The 23156-nt window shown below is 41.2% G+C and overlaps 1 protein-coding gene across 2 annotated transcripts in view; it reads left to right on the top strand.

The window, feature by feature from the left end:
• Window positions 1-16334: 16334 nt before the first annotated feature.
• Window positions 16335-23156, top strand: part of SLC44A1 (solute carrier family 44 member 1) — a 71205-nt gene continuing 64383 nt past the window's right edge. For both annotated transcript variants that reach the window (XM_041401132.1, XM_041401131.1), the window contains exon 1: window positions 16335-16545. In XM_041401132.1, coding sequence (XP_041257066.1) covers window positions 16519-16545 — 27 coding nt within the window. In that variant the 5' untranslated portion in view covers window positions 16335-16518. The remainder of the gene's footprint in view (window positions 16546-23156) is intronic.

Genomic DNA, 23156 nt, shown 5'->3' with positions numbered 1-23156 from the left:
GTCTTACAAAATCAGGGCGACAGCCACATCAAGTTCTCTTAGTAAAATCTGGGGGAGTATTTAAAGATGCTAGTACACCCTTGTTTGTTCCTAAACTTCTCCTTAAACACTGTGTTTTGCCTTATGTTGAAAACATAAACCCAGGGTCTGACCAAATATGCCCCTTCTTCTGTTCTTACAGTATAGGGCAGGGAGGACAGAAATGCTGTGGTCCATCTTTGAAAAAGGGCAGATCCATCATGGGTTTAAAATACCCATTTATTGACACACTTGCACACTTTAGTGTATTCATACAGGGGTATGGAGTACTGCTTTCTCCTGCTTTAATGCCTTGCATGCATGTATCCTTTCTTTAGCACAGTGTAATCTGTTTACATGCTTTATCCTGTAGCTCAGCAATGCCACCACTGCAATGAGTGCTTGGACAGGAGAAAATTCTCTGCATTACTAACTTCACGTGAGCTTGCCCATCAAGCACTGCTCACTTAACTAAACATATGCAAAAGATTTCTGTGTGCTGACTTGCAAAAGCATTGCAAAACACAGGAAAGAGAGGAAAGGCAATGCCATTTTGCTGACTGGACAGAGCCACCTGTGGACAGAGCCATGTGTGAGAGCTACACCAATATGCATTGCTACTGAATATTTGCAGAGCAGTAAAACCACATGTACTGAACAGCTCTGCAAGTCCTGTCATTACTTTCAGATAAATTAATGGCAACTAGCAGCAAGCATCAGTTCTGACAAAGAGTTCAGTGGTACTGCAACAGGGAACTTCCAAAGACAAATTCCCTCCTCAGAGAAGAGAGGCTTGAGTCATCTTTTTCACTGATACTCAAAATGTCCCAAAATATATCAACACTACTTATGTATTCTGAGATTATCTATTTGGTAGGATGTTCCAAAAAACAACCACTGGGCTCAGAAGCCTGAAGTTCGACCTCAGGCCTTTTGGCTGTTCCTTGAAGCACCAGGTTTACAGTGCACTAAGCAGAGAGTTAACATTTCACATATGCTTGAGGTTGTCATCATTCAGCCATGCATTCAAGCACATGGTTGGAATTAACTACCTGTGTAAAGTGCTTTGCTAGATCACAGCCTTCCATCCATCAAGGTCTGAGACTGAATTGTCCTACTAAGACAGGTCGGCAGCAATGTATAGTGGGAAGACCTTCTCCTATACTTATTTCATTATTTACTGAAAGTAAAGATAAAATCACAATTTGTAGAGAGCAAAAAACCCAAAAACTTGTCGGCAACGATCTTTGACAACAACCACCTCTGAGAAGTCATCAAAAGTTCTGAAACAAGGTCTTCAAAACCCATCAATCAAACAAACAAAGTTGTGTGTCACTCTATTCTAAGCTGAAAGGCCTCCTGTCCTGCAAGAACAGACATAATATTGGGATATTAAAACTTTGCCATGAAAAGCTATTTTTAATACAGTAGTTAGCAACATTTCTGCTGATATCCAAATGCTGGATACTAAAAATACTTTCTGTCTATTTCAGAACAGAATTTTGTATGCATAAAGAAATAGCTGCTGCCTTCTTCAAACATAGAACAAGTCTGACTTCTAAGGCTGAACAGTGAAAAAAAAAGCAGAGTCCCAGGGCTGGGAGCTTACTCTTTTATACCAAATTAGATACACTGTTACTGCAGTAACGCACTGTTACTGTGTGGTAAATCAGGTCTTCGAATATACAAAATAGCAAGACAGCCATGCTACAGCAAATTCCAAATGAGGGTAAATAATATTTTCACAACCTGTGTATATACATTGATCACAATGCTGTAAGGTACCCTTCCATCTTAATGAGAAAAAAGTACCATAAAATTTGAATACTGAAATGAGTCTCAATGTATTTTCTCATATTAAGCAACAATGTTTATAAAAGGCACTTATTCCCCGAGCCAGCAGAAACTGAACAACTGACCTCCTCCAGTATTTCAGTCAAATTCTCTCCAGCAGCTTCCATATATGTCACAGCCAAAAATAAACCTTTTTCCCATTTCAGATGTAGAGGAAGATGATGTTCCTGATTCCTAATGACAGGAACAATCACAGTAGGACTTGAAGCATAAAGATTCTTCCCTATTTCAATGGACAGAAAAGTAAACTTACTATACAACAATAAGCTTCCTTCCTAATGTTTAGGCTGTGGTTTCCTTCATCCTTCAATTTCCTGAGGCTCCTGAACTCCCTCCCTCCCTCCCTCCCCTCTCTTCCATAACCTAAGTGATGGCTATGAACATAACACATGGGATCCTTGATTAGAACAAGTGGAAGTCTGACTGTACGGACACAATGCAAGCATCAGTCCATCGAAGCCAAGAAAAGCTGGTGTCTGATGTGACTGGAGTTTGGATTTCATCTTTTGCTACGCATGTTTTGAATTTGGGGGAAGGACAATGTCAAGTATTCATGTGAATTTTCTTAATATATATCAAAGATGACACTTCCATGAATGTTAGAAGCATTTAACTTGAAAAGGACCCTTAAGATTATGAAGTCTAACCATAAACCTAACACTGCTAAGTCCACCACTAAACTATACCTCTAAGGGCTCCTTTGAAACGTACTTTTCAATATCTCCAGGGATGAAGACACAAGTACTGTCCTGGGCAGCCTGTTCCAGTGCTTCACAACAATTTCTGTGAACAAAATTTTCCTAATATCAGATCTAAACATCCCCTGGTGCAACTTGATGTGATCTCCTCTCATCATATTCCTTGTCACCTGTGACTGGCTACCAATTGGATTCACCTTCATTCACCACCATGGCTTGGCCATCCAGTCAGTTTTCAACCCAGAAAACAGTGCACCTGTCCAAGCCATGAGCAGACAGCTTCTCCAGAAGAATTCAGGCAGTGTCAAAGGCTTTACCAACACCACATAAAAAACATCCACCCTCCCTTCTCCACAAAATCCGTCACCCTGTTGCAGAAGATGATCAGGTTGGTCAAGCAGGACCTGACTTTCTTAAACTTCTACTGGCTAGGCCTCATCACCTGCTTGTTCTGTACATGTCACATGATGGCACAGAAGTTGATTGCCATCTCAAGATGAGTGCTGTCACTGCTCCATAATCATCCCTAGCACTGAGGTCAGGCTTACAGGACAGAAGTTCTGTAGATAGTCCTTCCTGCCCTTCTTGTAGCATGACACTGGCTAGCCTCCAGTCATCTTGGGACCTCCCAGGTTAGCCAGAACTGTTGTTTAATGATTGAAAGCGACTCACTGAGCACTCCCCCCAAGAAATAATGATCTTACTATTAAAGACTGCAGCAATAAAGGCATTAAATACTTCAGTAATATATTTTCACATACAAGAAATCCCCTTTCTTCTTGTGATGACAAATTAGAAAAAACTCAGAGAATAATGGAAACAATATATTTGAGTACAAAGACCCAAAGGAAGCAGGAAACAAATACAAAATCACTTGAATCACTACAGCAAATAATTTTCCTTCGGGTCCTTCAATACTCTTAGCTAGGGGGAACACAGCTGATGAAGGTTAAGAGCATTGAGTTGTGCATGCAGAATAATTTTCTGTGTGCTCAAGACACTGAGTTAGAATCAGGTTTCAAGTCTGAAGATACTGAGATCTGGGAACATGAAGCAGAACATTATGAAGACTGTGGAATAAAAATTAAAAATGGTGCTAAGTAATACCGTAACTTTTTGTTGCACTTGATTTCCCTTCCAGAAGCCAAAGCCTTTGTTTCAAAATCTCGAAATCTCACTCACCTCTGTGAACACTTGAAAAGAATTTTTATACAAGCAAGCTCTCCTCAAATGCTGGTAGTAATGTGATGTCTGCATACTTGGAAAAAAAAAATTGCAAGGGGAAACAGACATTCCTTCATAGATCCATATGTAGGACAACAAAATATCCCAATTACAGGATTAAATAAAGTGGCAGGAGTGTGTTTCTCTCTATGCTGCATGAAAGCCCTAGTGCAGAGAAGTTATTTACCCTGTCCTTCAGACATATCAGTATTTCCAGATCTACCAAGACAAGAAACAGCAGTCTTATTCCAGAGTTCTTGATGGCACCACTTGCTCCATCTTCTCAACCTGTGCTATGGTCAAGCACAGAAGATATAGCAACTTGAACATTAATTTATCAGACTAGAAACTGATTTGATCTGGAGCTGCTTCATATTCTGCAGTTTTCTAAGTTTAAATTTTCTCTGTAAAATCACAGTCTTGTTAAAATATTTCCCTGGACATTCTTCATTTATCAGAAGGGTGCTTGGAACAAGAAATATTATTCAAACATTCTCTCTTTTTGTGACCTAAAGATCCAAACCAACCTAAAGCACATTGACAGAAAGAGGTTACAGTTCAAAAAGTTCACCAAACCCGAATTTTCCAAATGTTTTGGCTTAGCTCAAAAAATATATCCCTTATGATCCCTTGTGGTGTAGTCTGAGCTTTGATTTCTGCTAGTGTTAAACAAAAACCCTAAATGACATGTCTCAGAGGCAGATTTCTATTGGTAAAAAGAGCAAATATTATTCAGCAAATACAAAACCCCCCTGGAATCACGCTTGAACCTCCTTTGAGACCGGCAAATCGAAGCCCTGAAAGTCTACATTAAGAGCAGAATGTGTCAAATTTGCTCATGTCTTGAATCCAGCATAAGTGCAAGTGATCCATCAGCTGCAGGGTATCATGTTCCTGAGAGGGTGTCCTGCTTTTTCCTTCACACAGCTCCCTCTATCAGGACTTAGATACTGATTTACAGGAACAGAGCTTAAAAAGTTTTCAAGCATTATAAAACCCCAAAGAACAAAACAAAACAAAACCCTCAAAAAAACCGAAAAACAACAAACCCGCATGGTTTGACAACGCAAATTCTGCCACCTACTGACGACGAAAACGAACCTGCAGTTTACGAACAGCCTGAGAAAGGCCTGGCTCATACAGCTGCTGGCGGGTTGGCACTGCCTTAACTCCACTGGCACCCGTGGTTCACCCAGCTACTCTATCTGCGTGCTCAGAGCATAAAAGAGAATGAGTGTGTGCAGCGCAGCAGTGCTTGAAAAGGATGACCAAGCCAGTATGCACAAACCGAGTTTATTCATCACGCTGGAACTGCTGCTGCCTCCGGATTTCGTCTTCAGAGAGCAATGAGCAGATTTAGCTATTGGCTGCAGAGTCTTGATGTGGAAAGAGGGAAAGGCAGCAAACACTGATGTTCTTTCACAGTCCTTTGGCTTACTGGAGAGCAATCACCACTCTCCATCGTTAAAGTGTGTCAGCCACATAGAGATTTAATGAGATTTTGCAATTTCCTAAAATGTCAGAAGGCTCTGAACTGAGCCATTCACAAAAAGGACATCATCTGAATCAGTGAAAATCAGCATCCAGTGAAAATGTATGTACTCGTCTCTGCCCAAAATCTTCTCCCCTTATTTTCATTGTCCTGTGTCTTGTGCACAGGTTCTAGGAGGAGACAAAGCATTTAGGGTAAAGTTTGCCTGCTGTTACAAAGGGAAACAGCAAATTGTGTGGTGTTTAGAAATGTGATTTCAGAGCAAAACCATATGGGTTAAAACATCAGCTTCTACATATCTGCTCTGGAAGCATTCCTAAGCGACATAGGTATAAACTCCTGCCACATTGCTAGCTGCCACATTTCTTGGTGCTTATCTACAGTGAAATTGCTCTTCAAGCTTTTGTAAAGAGGGTGGCAAATGCATAGGAAACAAAGTTGAAATAACAAACAGGAAACAGCTATGCTGCTTTCAAGGATGTTACTAATTAATAAGGTCTGCAATTAATCATTAAAATCTTAGCAAGGACAGACTGCAACAGAATCCAGGCTTGCCATCTTCATCCTCCTTTTTCTAATGACTTCAAAACCCTTTGTCCCTGACACAGACAATTAACTTGACAATTTGATGGCTTGACACATCAGTACCACAGTTAAAACATTTGTTGTCCCACACATGGTCTAAGAGTCACAAGGCCACAACTCAGAACTGGCTGCAACTTTTTACTCCAGAGCAGGCACACTAGAACCGACAGATACAGACATGGTAACAATAAAAACAACCCTAACCCTAATGAAATAGTACTAATGATTGATAGTTCATGCCCATCTAGAAACCTCACAGGAAGGAATAAATACTGCAAGAGATATTTGATGAGATATAAGAAAGGAAAACACAGGAACAGCAGAAGCCAGGTGTCGCCCTGATTTTGTAAGACTTTGTTAAGCCTTCTGATGTTTGCATTCTTTCAACAAACTTTCTCACACACAGTTCTATAAATAACCTATGTTTTGCATTCTTTCATGGAGGTGGAGAGAATTGATGGACCCTTGGTCTCTCCAGTGGCATTGGAGAGGTGGCACTGTCACCCTCCAATCCACTGTCACCTTTGGAAAACTATAAATGTTGGAGTCAGAAAATAAAGGTTCTTCTTTTTTGTTCCCCTCGAGAGCAGCAGTGTCTGTGTCATCATTTCATGTCTTATCACAACAGCCAGGATCTTCTCTACTTACAGTGAGGGTAGCTCATCTGCCTCATCCTTTACCAATGTGTTTGTTACACACTTTTTGAAACTTGCTTAATGACTTCCATGATGACTTCTAGATCAAACTCTCCTCACAACAGAATGGATCTCCACTATAAACAAAGCATGGTTCCTTCTGCAAGCTCACTAGCTGAGATGGAGATTATCTATTTCTCCAAGAAATGTCACAGGAAAATCCAGTACCACAGAAGTCTTGCTCTAAAGAAGGATGAAAAGCAGTCAGCTCTCCTAATTCTTTCGTAAGTTAGCCAAGCCCCCTAATAAAGGTAGATCCACTCAATAGACAGGTGAAAGAAGTCCCCTCTTCCCTGCACCCTGCCACCAGTGCTAAGCAGCAGAATATGTCCTTTGGAGATTTTGTGGAATCGTCTCTGATGAAAGAAAACTTTACAGTAGGAAGACCTTTATTTCAGGAATATCTCTGAGGTTGACCTGTTTGGCAAATGTATTGGGATAACACCTGAAAAAAGGACAGGTCTCTCAATCCCACCTGAATCTATTAGTTTACCATCACTTTTATTGCAATTGAGTTCTCTTGTTGTTTTAAGAAATATTTTGACTAAGCAGCTCCTCACTGAAAAATGCAAGCTCCTTGATATTGAAACTTCTCAGCAATGCAGAAATCTTTCTCTAAATCTGTCAGAAATTAATTTTGATATCTGAAGGACAGTATCCCATCTATACCAGAGTCTGTCCTTGGTCATTAATCCAAACAGAACCAACTGTTCCAGGAGTGAGGCATTAATTTGAAAAACAAGTGAACAGCAGTGCACTATTTCCAACAGAATTGGCATTATCTCAGTAATTAGATGATTAACTAAAAAAGAATGGGAGTTTATCTTTTTAGAAGAAAAAATATGAATTTTTTTTTTCCTACTGCAGAACAAACAGCTACTGAAATCTGTCTTTGTGGCATGGCACTGTTTATTACTGTTACGCAAAGCACAATTTCTAATGTAAATTTTCTGAGAACCTGTGTTTTCTCTATCTACTCATAAATCTTCCTGCCTTTCCTTGTTTCCTTCATTTGGTGTTCCTGTTTTGCAAGTACACACTGGCCATACCCTCCAGCTGTGTCAAATGCACAGCACATTAGGAAGCAGTAAGGGAGGTGGGCTTGTAGCCAGGAGCCTTATTATGGCTCCTGTGAGTGAGGACTTCACCAGCCAGGAGCTGAGATGCAGAAAGGCAAGTCTCAGTCAGGATCAGGGACAGAAACAGTGATCAGGTTGGACAGAGCATCTCCCAAGGGAGACAAGGGGCACACACTCACCTCTGGCCTTCTCTACAGTAGTGCTTACTAGCGAAGTAGCTGAACTTGGGCTCAGACAGCTAAACCTAACTCAACCTAAACTAAACTTCCAGAATGTGGGTGTGTGCTGGACCCTACCTACTAAGGATCTGACACAAGAAGGGAGAGGTTTCCTCATCTGCCTCTAAAACAAGAGGGTTTCTGGTAATGAGCTATTGCAAGCACCCATGTCAACAGATTTGGTGGATAGATGACACCTCTCTAAAATATACAATGTTCCCACAGCACTGCCAAAACCCAATTTTCCACATTTAAACTTTTTCTGTCTTTCAGCTTGAAAACTGTCTCATGAAATCTTTTGAATTTCAAAGTGACATGCTACTCACTCTTCCACAATCCCTCCTACCAGAAATAGCTACCAGACTCTACATCCTGCCCCAGAATTTTTCCAGTGCCATGAAAATAGATAAAACTGCTCTTTTGCACCCAGGGTCTGTCAGTGACTCTGTGGTCTATGCCTAGCTAGCTGACTTGATCAGGTTTGTGGAACCTGGTCAGTGAGATAACAGGGACAGTGACAGGAAAAATAACAAAAAACTCTTCAGTCAGTTATTAGCACTCTTTCCACATTCCTCCACCTCCTGAGCCTGTTGCCTATGTCCCTTCACCACAATGTCTCAGTTCTGTGTCATTAATCACACACTCATTAGTGCCGCAGCAGAAGTTAAACATTTCTGCTTGTCTGCCACAACTGTGACAAAGCCACAGCAAAAGAGCTATTTCTCAGTGTCACCTGATCAAGAGTGATATACCTTCAAGTGAAACAACAACATGTTTGGCTTGTCAGACTAATACCTACAAGCAGACTGTTGCTTCTTTTATTTTGGAAGTATTGTCCCATTTAGAAACTTACTAACTGTCAACAAAAGCATTAATAACAGAAAAAACTGGTGCAGGTGACAAGAAGCTGGAGTTAGAATGGTGACAGGAAGAAGGTAGAAACAAGAACATTCTGGAATACTGTTGAATAAATATTTCTGGGGAAGGCAGGGAAATAGAATTCCTGTGGACAAATTCTCCACGTTACAAAACAACTTATTACAGTATTTAGAGGGATATTTTGTCAAAAGAAAGAGACGTAGCCAAAATAAAACTAAATACACCTAAAAATAATATTGGCTGACTGTGTTCCTATAAAGTGCTTTCTGAGTTTGAATGAACAATAAGAAGCAACTGTACCTCTGTAAATTCTCCAGGTGAGCCATAGCCTCTAGATAATCAAAGACAACTAATAAAAGATAAAGTGCTGACAAGAAAAAATGCTCAAAGAAGTCATTAGAACTTGCTTTTCTCAGGAATATAGTCAGCCAATCTTTTTTCTTTGGTGTTTATACTACAGTGGTTATTGCAGATGGGCAAGGATTTTTTCCCCCTGTCCAATTTTTTTGTGGCCTTAGATCCCAGAGCTAGTAGTATGAGACTGCATCAACTAACACATGCCTGCTTCAAAGGACATGGGCAGCCTGACAGCTGATGCTGCTCAGCAGATGGAACCTATATTCATTGGAGAAAATATGTAATTCACAGTACTATATTGGTCTCCAGGACCAACAAGGATGGAAAACCACTAACTAGGCCCACAAGGTCACACAAGTTCTACCACCTGCAGTTATTTTCTTAAATAAACAATGCACTTTTTTTTTTTTTCCTCCAGAAGAAACTCAATATTAACAGGACCTGATGAATATGTATAACTTCTGAAAGTCTCTATATTTTCTGTAAGCCAGAAAAATTAATGTAACACCATTTTTCAAACAGTCTTTTCATCACTTATATGCTTTCACTAAGCAAAGTACTTGTTCTGAATTTAAAGATAAGCATGTCTATATATGGAGGAAACATGCAAACTGACATTGTCAATTTCAAATAGATCTCAATGCCTATTTATACACATATACATACTTCCTCTTGTAAAGAAATGGTGGAGCTATTGTATTAAAATGAATTACTTTTCAAATTTTTATTATCCTAATTTTAAAGGTAAATATGAGTGACTCAAAGAACAACCAAGCTTTGAGGCTGGGACCTTTACAAGCCACCTCAGAAGGAAAAAAAATCCAGTGAAATTCAACATGAAGGCCCTATTATCTTCTTTTGTTAGCTGTCACTGCCAGCTGTATTGGCTGTATATACACTGTCAGCTGCAGAATGGAGCTGAATTATGCAGACCTCTTGACAGTCCCATATCTCTATCCACCTTTCTGGTTTAACTGAGCCTGAAAGTCTCAAAAGACTACTTTCAAGGACTCACACACAGGATACGCAACAGCGTTTTGAGCTCTATCAGTGTCTGCTCACCTACACTGAGTATATGAATGAGTGTTTGTGTCCATGGTAAAGCACTCTTTGGTCTTAAGCCTGCACCTGAGTTGAATGCAACTTCTGAGCCCACTGCAAATATTCAGCACAAACAATAGTCCAGATCTGTGCCAGTCTGTCAACCATTAGCTGGCAATTACTATAACTAAGCTAAAAAATTCAGCCTCTGGAGAGGGATTTCTACTCCTCTCTCATAGGAAATACTATGCAGAAAGCCAAAGTATTACACTTTCAATATAGCCATGTCTCCTCTCTTCCCTTTCTCCCAGAAACAGCTGAAGCTTCCTTGATTAGTGATTCCTAGCATAACATTAAAGAGCGTAGAATGGAACAGTACCTCTTTCTATTGCCCCTCTTCCCATCTTCCCTAAGAAAACAAATGGCAGGTCCCCTTAGCATAGCTTTTTCTAGGCAATGACTCTTCTCCAAGAGATTTACAGCAGCAGCCTTGTAAGAGATTTGTTGCTGGCAGTCCTCCATCTGTAGTCTTATATCCTCACTATGGGAGCCATAACTCTTCTGGAGTGAAATGACAGCTCATCATGTATTATGATGGTACAGTCTCTACAGGAAGGATTGTACTTGACTTTGTATGTCTCCTTTGGGTAACACAAAACTTTCTCAAAAGGCTGAAATAAATTCTACAGTTTTGATTGCTACCATGCCATCATTGCACACCTGATCCACACCTCCACACACACACAACAGTACCATTATAGGTATTTTAAAGAACATTTTTTGATAATTTTTGGATTTGGATTTTTAGATATTTTGGGGGCTTGGATACTGGATATGGAACATTTCAGCTGCAAATTGCTAGCAGGATTCTGGCTCAGGCTGGTAACAATGTAAATGTGTGACAGGTGTCTTGATTGCATGAAATGGTCTGTTCATACAGTTCTTTATGCACAGGTGATCTGACATAAGAATGAAGTCCAACAGGTATTAAAGAGGGCAAAACCTCCATGCTTTAATATAAAAAGAATATCCATTTTACTTTCATTATTGCATGAATGTACTACCATATACAAAGCAGTACTTCAACTAAATGTTTAGAAAGCCATTTTCCTAACACACTAAAATGATAATCTTCTAATGAGTCCTGAATATTTTTGATAGCCACCTACAGACAGGATCTCCACTGTACAGCTCTATCCTCTCACCAGAAAGTTACATCTCTAAGAGTATAATGGACCCAAATTTTGTTTCAGGACTGGAGAAAGAAAATTTCACCTTCCTGATTAGTTCAAAAAACCCTAAAATCTTTCTCTGTCCTTGGAGTCTCCAGTTTTAAACTGAAACAGACCAAATATGACTTATTTATGGGGCTCCAGTAAAAAGTAGAATCACAATAGGTTTTCTGACTTTTTCAGAGAGTTTACTGAATTGACCTCTTCTTCTGTGGTCAGACATGCAGCAAGAAGAAAATCCTAGCCTTAACTGGTGAGAGCTCAGATTTACTGAGCACTGTTCACCTTTTCTTAGTCAGCAACCAAAAAGACTGCAAGAATCCTACTATACTAATTCAAACAAGGATGCCTTGAATGTTTTTATTGTGACTGACAAAAATTTGCAACTGCCAGGTTTTTCATATGTAAGCTGGAGTTTATAACATACAGCTCCAGTTTTCTGTTTTGTTACTGGTGTCCTGTGTGATTTGACACAAGCCTCTATGCTGTATTTCCACAGCACTTAAAAAACTGCAATGGCATGGTTTAACTTTTCAGAAAGATGATCAGTTTCATGTGAGTTCTGAGATATGTAGGATCACAGGGGTCTGAATAAGTCAGTGGGCTTTATCCCCTGCTCATAGAGACAGGCTGACTGCTTATTTGCCACGTGTTTGCTGCAATTCCTTCTCATGATGCGCTTCCATTAGTATTCTGCTGAAATCAGCAGAATCACCCCTAATCTTGCATCGATACATGTGTGTGAGAACTAAGTCCATTCACTGGACACATTATGGAGAGAATATGTGTGGTTCTATATTTAAATAAATTTTAAAAACCATAAAACCAAAACAATCAAAAAGGCCAAAATTAAATAATAACAACCTCAGGAATATGGAGGTTAAGCACATTGGATGGGATTTTTAAAAATTCAGAGTGGTTGCCAAGCACATATAGATGCAGGTTTATTGGCAGGTGGAAGAAGTCAGCAGAATGATAATAAGCAGAGTTTGTCAATTAGAAGAAGGATGCAAACACACAGACTGCAACAACACCTTGCTGGTGCAATATTCAGTTTTTAGTCTGCACAATACATTGCTTCCCATTTCACTCATGGCAAGGCCAAGTTTTGCCTACCTCTTGGCTGAGCACTTCTTTCAAAACTGAGCCTGTTAAAAAATTTCCTTCCAAAATTCACACTGAAGAACATATCAAAAAGGATAGAATTTTATCTAAAACTATTTTATAGGTATTTCTCTCATCAATCTGGAACAAAAGATATAGATTATATTGTACTTTGTAAAATCCGTAGGTTTTTAAATATGGCTGAGTAAGGTCAAGATCCTGCACCTGGTGAGAAATGAAAAGGTAAATATTACCATATAATTAATGCTTTCTTCTCAGAATAAAAGCAGTTTGGACATAACCTACAATTTTCTCAAGTACTAATGGCATTTCTGTCATTCTAGGGCCTTCTCTCTGTTGTTGTCTCTCTCAGTATTAGATGGTACTTAAAAAACTCTTACCTGTCTAGCAATGAAATGAAAATACAGGTAAAGCTCTTGGCCCGAGCAGAAGGGCAGACTCAAATCTGTTATGGAAAAATAGGTAGATTCTTATTAACAGTAAATTGGGGCAGTCAGATTTGCTTTTTAGCAGCTTGTGATGTAACCATGCCTTAGAGCCTATTACATTCAGATTCAGTAAGGTATCCAAAAAGCACAATTCAAGAAATGCACTTAGACATATGCTTAAAGTTCAACTTCTGTATTACTGAGCTAAGATTCAGCAAGTCTCAGTTCAGGTCCTTCATGAAATGCTAATCTAAATAAATATAATATAAAAGCTCATATAATTATGAATAAGCCAGAAACTTTAAACTTTTCCTCTCCTTTGTGTGACTGACCAGAAAAAGTACAGTAAAACTAGCGAGAGCCAGGCAACTACTGCTGCTGCTATTACTGCATCCCTACCAAAAACTTAACTAATCTCCTTAGTCCAGAGGCAGAGATTCTGAGATTATTTCTAACATTAGTATTTGTTCAAATAATTTCTACAGTTGTCATATATGTGCACTAAACCCCAGCTGCATATGCTACAGATGATATGTCTTTACAAGCTTTTTCATAAAAAGCTCCCCTAGCCAACGAAGGACTAGCATTTTTTAATCACTATAAAGTTACTATTGCCTCTCTGCAGCTGCACAAAGCTTTTCATTATTGGCTAGAATATGCGGGGTTTTTTAAGAGTCCACAATTTTGGGGGGCAGACACTGTGTTTTAATGCACCACTCTCTTCTGATAATCATGCTGAATATGTTTAGTCTACATGCAGAAAAGTAGGAGGCAGAATTTAATTTCCATGACAACATTTTGAGGTCCTAAATGAAATTATTGAAGCAAAAGTCCTAAATGAGTAGACTATTTTAAAAAAATTTAATTTGGTCTGTTTAAGAGAATGACTAAATAACATCTATGGCACAGACCTAATTAATGCTTTTGATACCCAAGCAAACAGAAAAGAGAAACACTGGGACAAAAGTCAATTTTATAAATGGCAAAATGGAGGAACAGAGATTCTGATGGCTCCAAAGTTGCATAAGAATTGGCAACAAATTTCTTGTTATCAGTTACTGTGTCAGTCACAAAATAATAATTCCTACTAGAGACTGCTCCTGCAAAACATTTCTTTCATGGCCACATTTTTGAACACCAGAAAAATATCTGGATAGAATGAGGTGGAATACTGAAAAAATTAGCAATTAATGTGCAAAAGGTAAAACACTATTTTAACCAGATACTATAAAATCAGAAAATTGTCATCTTACTGATGGGTCAACAACCTTGGAGGTATTTAAAGGATATGAAGATGTGGCATTAAGTGACATGGTTTAGCAGTGGACTTGGCAGTGCCAGGTTATGGTTGGACTCAATGATCTTAGAGGTCTTTTCCAACTGAAATGATTCCATTATTCTACTTGCCATTAAACTGACAAGAGCTAAAAAAACCCCAGTGTGATTCACAACTCACCCACATATCAGTTTCTGAGTTTTTTTGGAAGCCTAACAAAACTCCTTTTCTAGTCACAAGGTCTCTTTTTCCTCATTCTGCCTGTTAAAGGATCATTTTATATTTAAGTCATTGCAACACTATTTCTAGTCATGGGTATTCTACTATATTGATAAAATAGTAGGTAACTCTGCTACTGAGTAGAGAGAGTTTAAGATTCAGCACAACCCCCCAAACTTATAAAGACTATTGCTTCCTATGTTTAGGTTGTGTTCAAGCACAACTGCTGGACCAGTAAACATACCTTAAAAGGGACTGAAATTAGCCAACGTGACACTCAGCTACAAGAAGGACAAGATGGAGGATCTGGGAAACTATAGGTCATGTCAGCACAACCTCAGTGCCCAGAAAGGTTGTGGAGGAGATCATCTTGAGTTCTGGACATTCTTGATCAGACAGAATGTGCAAGACAATCAGGTGATCAGGCCCAGTCAGGATGGGGTTAGGAAAGTCAGGTCCTCTTTGAGCAACATGATCTCCTTCTATGACAAAGTGACAGTCCACTCCCACTTAGTGCATGAGGGAAAAGCTTGTGGATGTTGTCTATCTGGACCAGAGCAAAGCCTTTGACTCTGTCTCCCATAGTATTCTCCTAGGGAACCTGGCTGCTCATGGCTTGGATGTGTATGTTGTTTGCTGGATAAAAATTGTCCAGAAGGCTGAGCCCAAAGAATGGTGGTGAATGGCACCACATCCAGTTGGCAACAGGTCACTGGCTCTCCTGGGGTCAGTATTGGGGCCTATGTAATATATTTATCAATACACCTGGACAAGGGGATCGAGTGCGCCTTTAGTCACTCTGCAGATGACACCACTTTGTGCGGGAATGTTCACACACTGAGGGTAGGCTGGCTCTGCAAAAGGATCTGGACATACTGGATTGGTGGGCCAAGGCCAGTGGTAAGAAGTTCAACAAGGTGCCAAGTCCTGCCCTTGGATCACAATAATCCCAGGCAGCACTACAGACTGGGATAAAAGTGGCTGAAAGCTGCATGGTGGAAGAGGGCCCAGGGATGCTGAATATGAACAGAGCCTGAACATGATACAGCAGCATGCCCAGGTGGACATGAAGGCCAATGGGATCCTGGCCTGTATCAGCAATAGTGGCCAGCCGGACCACGGATCCTTGTACTTGGCACCGGTGAGGCCACACCTCAAGTTTCATGTCCAGCTCCGGGCGCTGCAGAAGGATCTGGAGGTGCTGGAGTGTGTCCAAAGAAGGGTCTGGAGCATGAGTCCTATGAGGAGTGGCTGAGGAAGCTGGGGTTGTTTAGCCTGGAGGAAAGGAGGCTCAGGGATGACCTGATCACTCTCTTCAGCTCCCTGACAGGAGGCTGCACCCCGGTGGGGGTCGGCCTCTTCTCCCAGGTAGGAAGAGCCGGACTCAGGCTGCGCCCAGGGAGGTTTATATCACATACTACAAAACATTCTTCCACTATAAGGCTGCTGAGGCATTAGAACAGGCTCCCAGGAAAGTAGTTGAGTCACTATCCCTGGAAGCGTAAAAATAAGTGTAGAAATGGTACTTGATTCTGCCACAAAATTTTGCCTGGAAATGCATATGTACTACCAGGCCATACGATCAGGTCTTCCTCTCAGTGGGCAGGCTCTCAGAGACTCGGCAAGTCCCGCTGATCCGAGCTTGGTTTCCAGAGGCAGCTGCCCCCACCGCGGCGCGCACCTTGCCGTGGGGCGAGCGCTGAGGAAAGACGAGCTCCGATCTCGGCCAACTCCCGCGGAGCGCCACCCGCCGCCATTACCACACCGGAAGCGGCCGCGGCGCGCAGAGGCTGGGCGGGGGCGGGGCCGCCGGCAGGGCAGGTACCCCCCGCGCCGCAGTGCCTGGCCCCGCCCCCTCCAGGCCCCTCCCCTCAGGCCCCGCCCTCCCCGAGCGTTTGCTGTCGAGGAGGAGGAGGATGAGGGGGCGTCGCGGCGGTGCTTGTCGTGCAGCCGCGCTCGTCTGACCGGGCCCCGCGGTCCTCACCGCTTCCTCCGTGCCGCCGTCCGTACGCCCCGCACCGCACCGCAGCTCCGGGCGGGAGAGTCGCGGAGAGTGGATGCCTAGCGGGCACCCACGGGGCAGAGACCCGCGGACGCCATGGGCTGCTGCAGCTCCGCCGCGCAGGTGAGTGGTTCGTGTCCCCCTCCCTTTTCCGACCCCGCCGCCCGCCCCTGCAGGGCCCTGCCACACCTGGCCCTGGCCCCGCTTCTCGCCCCGCGGCTGTGCCCCCCCGGCCCCGGGTCTGCCCGTGTCGCTGGCCTGTGGCTGCGCAGCCGCTTGTCCCCTCCACAGCCGCGCTCTCTGGAGGCCGTGCATCCCCTTGTGCCCCTCTCAGCGCAGCTTGCCTCATGCTAAGCACCGCTTTGCTGCCTCCCACCACGGAGCCCCGCTTTCCTGTGGCAGTGCAGCCCCCTCGCTACACCTGTAGCGCTGTTCTCCCGTGGCTGCGCACTCTCCTGCGTCCCAGTCTGTAACCACACTCTGTCATGGCTGGGAACCCACGCTCTTCCACCAACAGCTCTCCCGTGAGTGCGACCACCTTGCTTTCCCCTCCCGTAGCCTTGCTGTTTCGTAGCTGGGTACCACCCCCTTACATCCGCTCGCCCTTCATGCACATGAACTGTGCACCTTTTTGCTCCCTCTGTAGCTGTGCTTTTCCCGCTCATGGCTGTGCACCCCCACGTTCACCCCCCCACCACAGCTTTACCATAGCTCCTTACCAAGCTATGCACTTCCACCCTCTGTGTACTCTTCTATGTGCTGCTTCTCCTGTGGATCATTTTCACCTTGCCCCTTCTTCCCCAGCCCTTCTTTGGCGTTGCAATCTGTGGTGTACCCTACTCCACTTCCCTGCCATGGCTGCAGCTGCCAGAACCTCCCAGTTCTCACCTGCCATCCTCATAGTGCCTTGCACCACTGTCCTGTGTTCCCCACCCCACCTCCCCCCAGCCATACCTCAGTATATCTCCCTGGATAGCTCTGCATGCCCTGCCCTTCCCTGCAGCAGAAGCTATTTCGTGGGAGAAAAGTCATAAGGCCCAGGGCATCCCTCAAGTCCACTGCCTCTGGAGAGGGAGACAGTCCTAATCCCAGCCTCCTTCCTCATTCTATGACCAAGGGTTCAGGTGCCTCCCTACATCAATTTCCCTGTGTGTGATTGGTCCCGTGCACGTCTCTTGTTTCCGAGGTCGGTTTTTCTTTCTTCCCCCTCCCCCTTCGCTCTCTTCTGCCCGTACTGACTCCTTTTTTTCCCCCAGAGTGGTGCTGCCAGGCAAGGCACAATCGGGAGCTCCACCCAATGCTCCAGTTTGCGGCTTCCCATTTTAACTTTGCCTTTGAACAACACAGCCAAAGCTATGCTGGTTTTTTGCGTGCCTCTTTTCTGAAGGCTGTAGTACAAACGATCACGACTGATGCCTTGGCTTTGCTCGCTTGTAAATGTTAGTTTCCTTTGGCTGTATCACTTGCAGTGGCTGAATCCAGCTTCCAGCAGATTGCTTATGTGGGAAAGTCCGTTTCTGCTGTCCCAGATGACTCATCACAGAGATGAGTTTTTGTAGCTCATCCGTTCAGGCAGACTTTTTATTTTTATATAAGAGCTCTGTCCTTCCAATGCAGAACACTGCAGAGAGCTGCCCAGTTGCAATAGGAAACCTCCTTTCTGTGTAGCAAATATGCTGCAAAGAGGAAGGCGATCAGCTTTCTGGTGCATGAACAAATGGTTTAAATTAAGGGAGATATATGCTAAATGTTAGGGGCAGATTTTGAAATTGTTCAGTCACTGCAGTAGACTGCCAGAGGATATTGTGAAGTCTGTGTTGTTTGAGGTTAGCTAAAAAAAACCCCAACATGTTAAATAAACATCTGTCAGGAGTGGCACAAGGAAAGCTGATACAGACTTGGAGCACTGAGAGTGAAGTTGATGTTTTGAAGTAATGTTTTCAAATCTTTTCCAACCTTATTTTCTGTTATTCCTATCCAAATTGCGTATTTTGGTATTTTCTAGGCCCTTTCTAGCTCTTCTATATAATTTGAATTGCAGTTCGCATTTCTTTTCTTAAAGGAAAATGCAGGCTTATTTGTGGGTAATGTTAGAGGAGGAGTCAGTTTGCATATCTAGCCTGTTCATGGGTTTCAGCTGACTGATTTTAGGTTTTAATGAAATTTGTGTTCTGCTACCAGGTTGTGTGATGTTAATAGTATTCTACTAAACTTTTCATTTGCCTTCCTTAATTATGGCAAGATACAATGCAACAATTGAGCTTTGTGCTCCATATACATATGACTGAAGTATAAAGAATGGCAGTTTATTTAATTTCCTAGCCGTAAGCAAAGGTGTGTCTCCTCAGAAAATCCAAATCAAAAGCTGGTTGCTGAATATTTTATCAGCATATAAATATGATATGGTATATGGATTACAGAAACCTTGCTGCATACCATACAATACTACATTACGTCCCAATGTCTGTTCTATCATCCCTTTTATAATGAAAAAAAAAGTTATGTTCCTCGTCTACCATGGTCTTTGCATTTCCTCCTCTTACATTTTTCCTGGGCAGGGGTCCATTAGACATTCCTTCATATTTCCTCATCTACTTTTTGCTTCTCCCTTTGTAGTTTCATATTGGTCTTCAGCATAATCTCTCCTCTTATTGTGAATGCCCTCATTCCTTATTACTTTGTTTTTCAAGTATATTTCTCATTAAGTTTATTTTTGAGCACTCTAGCCTATTTGATCTTCATCTGCTAATCCCCATTTCTGTTTCTGACAGAAATTACTACTACTGTTTTGATTCTGCCAACCATCTTATCTGATTACTGTATCTCCTAGTCCCTTTCTAATGACTACCACCTTCTCCTCTCATTTCTGATAACACATCTACCTGTGACTGATTGTTGAACTGGATAGATTTCTTTGTAGTTTTATTCACAGCTTTTATTTCATACTTATATGAAATTTTCCCCCCTAGATATATTCCCCAGTTCCTTTGCTTTGCAGGCTGTCTAAAGGCCTCTATCTTAGGCCTTTTTCTATGCCTCTTCCCTAGCAGAATCTAAAGGTTTCCAGAGAAAAACTGATTAGAATTGACATGTTTACCTTTATTCAGTACTATTGATTCCTACTTACAGAGATGTATTCTCATGTTTGTTTTCTGCTTTTTCTGCCTTTTTAACTACCCAAAGCCCCATTTATTCAGTTTTTCTGTTTTCATTTCAAATTTCAGGTTTTTACATCCTGCTGCTGTCTTATTCCCTTCCTCATTTTATTTTGAGTTGCTATTCTGCATCCTTAAAAATAACAGCACTCTAATCTGTTTCCCTTCTTTTCCAGATTCCTGAACAGAGAAATGTATGTTTGTTGTCACACATTCTTTCCTCTTCATATTAAATTAATTCCAGTCCAGATTCTGTGTTCTGCTGAAATTGTCTTCAGTTAATATCTCTACAGGCTTCTTGTGCCCAGGGTGCAAGGATTCCATGTCTTTCTTACCCTCCTTGGTCTCCGTTGCTTTCAATAGCATACGTAATCCTCTACCACATGATGTCTTATTCTCCCTGGGATGTCTGTAGTGCCACATAATTTTCTGAGTTGGAAGGAACCCACACGAGTATCATTGATTCCAACTCTTAAGTGAGTGGTCCATACAGGGATAGTACTGTTGTTTTGCAATTATTCACTGCCTTCTGCTCTCTGGTTACTGTTTGTTTGCCACGACTTCTGCCTGTGGTTATACTTTCAGTCTTTTCCCCCCTTTGTTAACTTCTTATTTTACCAAATTTATCAGCTTTATCTGTTAAGAGCCAAGTTAAATTAAACTTAATGCAACTATACCAGACTTTCTTCCAGATGAACTAATTCTTTCTGTTGCTCCACTGCTGTTTTGCCTGCTGCGGCAATTAAAAATGGGGTACTTCTTTTCCAGTTTCTTTCTTATTTCCATTTTGGTATTCTGTGGTTGCACAAAGTTCTTTCACTTCCTCTGGTGTAGCATCTTCTATGATCTCCACTATTTCTTCATCATCCCAACTAGAATTCTTCTTTACTTCTTGTTCCTTTTTAGTGTTACCTGTTGTTTCTCCTTGGTGTTACCAGGGTGTTGTCATCTTTTTTTCTTTAGGGACCTTTGCAATCCTGTACTTATTGAGGATCACTAAGCTGTCATGTTTTTGTGCTTACTGTCTCTTTACTATCACCATCTTGAACCTTGAGCTTGTACAGAAAAGCTTGTGCAGTGTTGGCTACATCTTTCCAGTCATCTTAAAGCAGTCTTGTTTATCTATTGTTAATTATCATGAACAGATCTTCCTAAGATTTCTTTGAGTTGTTGTTTAGCCAAAGTGTGCTATCCTATATGAGGTGAAAACCTGTAAAGGAAGGGACGAATACTGAGGTGGGATTTCTATCTCTTGTCTGGTATTGCTGTTACTTGTCAGTACCTTCATGTTATTTTAAGCCCACTGTCCTCTCTTGGCCATATCTTTATCATGAGATGGGTGTTTTCACAAGAAGGGTGCTTCTGTCTGGATGCATCCAGTCATGGATCTGCTGTGCAACAAAGCTTAAGCTTCTTCTTGCTTTTGATGGAGGTAACTCTAATTTGAGTTTGTGGGGCTTTTTTTTTTTTTTTGGATGTTTGTGCTTGTGTTTTGGAAATTATCTTCTCTATCAAAATGTAGGGATCTTTTTAGCAAATAGTGCAGAAGTTCTGAGTTGTTAAAATAATTGCATTTCTTTCAAATCTTTAGTTTTACTGAAGAAGGAAAATGGAGTTGAGTGCTGGTGTTCTCTTCCCTGGCTTTTCATTCTTCTCCTTTTCCAATGATATTTTCTTCTGTGTCACAGCATCAATCCATTTTAAAACTGGACTTTAAGGAAGCAGCTGTTGGAGTTCATCACTCCTATGTTGCCACAACTGTTAGGCTGTGCTGCAAATCTGTTTGTTTGAACTAATCCATACAAGTTTTTTGTTTGCTTCTTTTTAAGCAAGAAAACTTTTTTTACAGTATAACTCAAATTGCTCCACTGATCTGATTTATAGCACAGTTCTGTAAAGTTTGCATTGTTATATCTGAGGGGGCAGAAATTTATAGATAGTGAAAGGGAATGAGGTGTGGGGAGAGACAGACCTTAGACTGCCTTCTCACGGAACTGTTGTAATAAAATCCCTTCTCCCTTCCTGCTGTTCTACAATGGTAGTAGCTGATAGTAGTTATAAGGTGTTTGCTTTGGCAACATGTTATAGGAAACAAGGCAATTTATTGAAGTCTTGGTATTTGTGTTGCAATTAGACAATACTCTGTGTGTTTAAAATAAACTTACAGCTTTTTACATTAGTGACTTAATTTGCTGTATGTGAGAGAGAAGCTTGAAATATTGCTGGAAACTGGAGGCTTGACTGGGAAAAACAAAACACATGTTATTCTTGGTGGTTTTAGTGGTGACCTTGGTTTTTGAAAGATGGTAAGAATTTCCTGTTATAAGAGGAGATGAAGACAGATCATCCCTTAACTTTCCCTTGAGCATTTATTATCAAAACAACATTTAATAAATCTGGAGTTCATATTTTTTTGCAAAATTGAGTAGTTCTGATAGAATATCTCTTCCGAACATTATGGGCAATACAGATTACTAATTGTACATCAGCTGTATATCTTAAGTTGTCAGAGGTTCTCACAAAAGTGAGTTTAACGGGCATGAAAACATGCCTGTTTTGTTCTGGGCATGGGTACACGGAAGAAGACCAGACAAATAGTGGTGTTGATGAAGAGAAACAGAATGAGTTGTGAATTCTCCTTCTAGGAGATAGCCTGATTTCCCTCTCAATATATTGACAATAGATGAGTCTTCTGTTCTAGCCTCTGGTAAGCAGATATGGTAAGAAGGATGAAGCAGGATCCAATAACATGCTAATGATAATGCATCTCTTGGAATTGCTTCTGTATTTTTGATCTGTAAGCTCCTGTGAAGCATGAGATGTTCTTTTATAACTGCTGTCACAAGCAACTGCACAACCTGTGCAAATAATTCCTTTTGATCTTAACACAGAAATGTATCAACTACATATATACTTGTGAGTACTCTATAAAATTCATTGTGTTTTTTATACTGAGGACTAGCTGATCTGAGGTTCAGACTACCTTTCAGTTGTATCACTTTTTAAAATTTGTAGGTAGTGAGTTATTTCCTTCTTCAGGTAATTCAAACATCAATATTTTAAAGGCTTTAGGAAGTGATAGTTTGTTCTGGGAACAAGCACGGGACATAGCAAAAATTACAAAATCTATAAAATTTTTGCAATTTTTTTTTAAATGAAGTGAGAACAGTTTTGGATAAGACTGATTATCTTGCATTGTTAATAGTGAATGCTAAATCCAAAACTTCTTATTGTAATCTATTTGGCATCAAGACTGCTGTCAGCCATCAGAATTTTAGGTTAATTGTGTGGATATGTTACGTATCACCCAACTGATGGCTTTATTTGTCATTATGAAGAAATCAAGTTTTTGTTAAGTGGTGAGGTTGTCAACTGTCTTAATGCTGCTTACTCTGAAGGCAAGCTTTGGCAGTAACTGCATGCCTTTTCTGTATTTGGGCTGACTATAATTTTTGTTTCTATAACCGTAGCTCGGAGATTTCTTTTGTGAAAAGTAGAACTTGCAAACCAATTTAACAGAAACTGTCTTTGATACTTTGTATCTTTCCCCCTCTGAAGCAGCCTTTGGAAAATTGTGTA

This window comes from Onychostruthus taczanowskii, unplaced genomic scaffold (assembly GCF_017590055.1).
Source record: "Onychostruthus taczanowskii isolate IOZ18803 unplaced genomic scaffold, ASM1759005v1 scaffold186, whole genome shotgun sequence".
Lineage (NCBI taxonomy): Eukaryota > Metazoa > Chordata > Aves > Passeriformes > Passeridae > Onychostruthus > Onychostruthus taczanowskii.
Note: the sequence above shows the minus strand (reverse complement) of the source record. Positions and strands in the feature narration are given on the sequence as shown.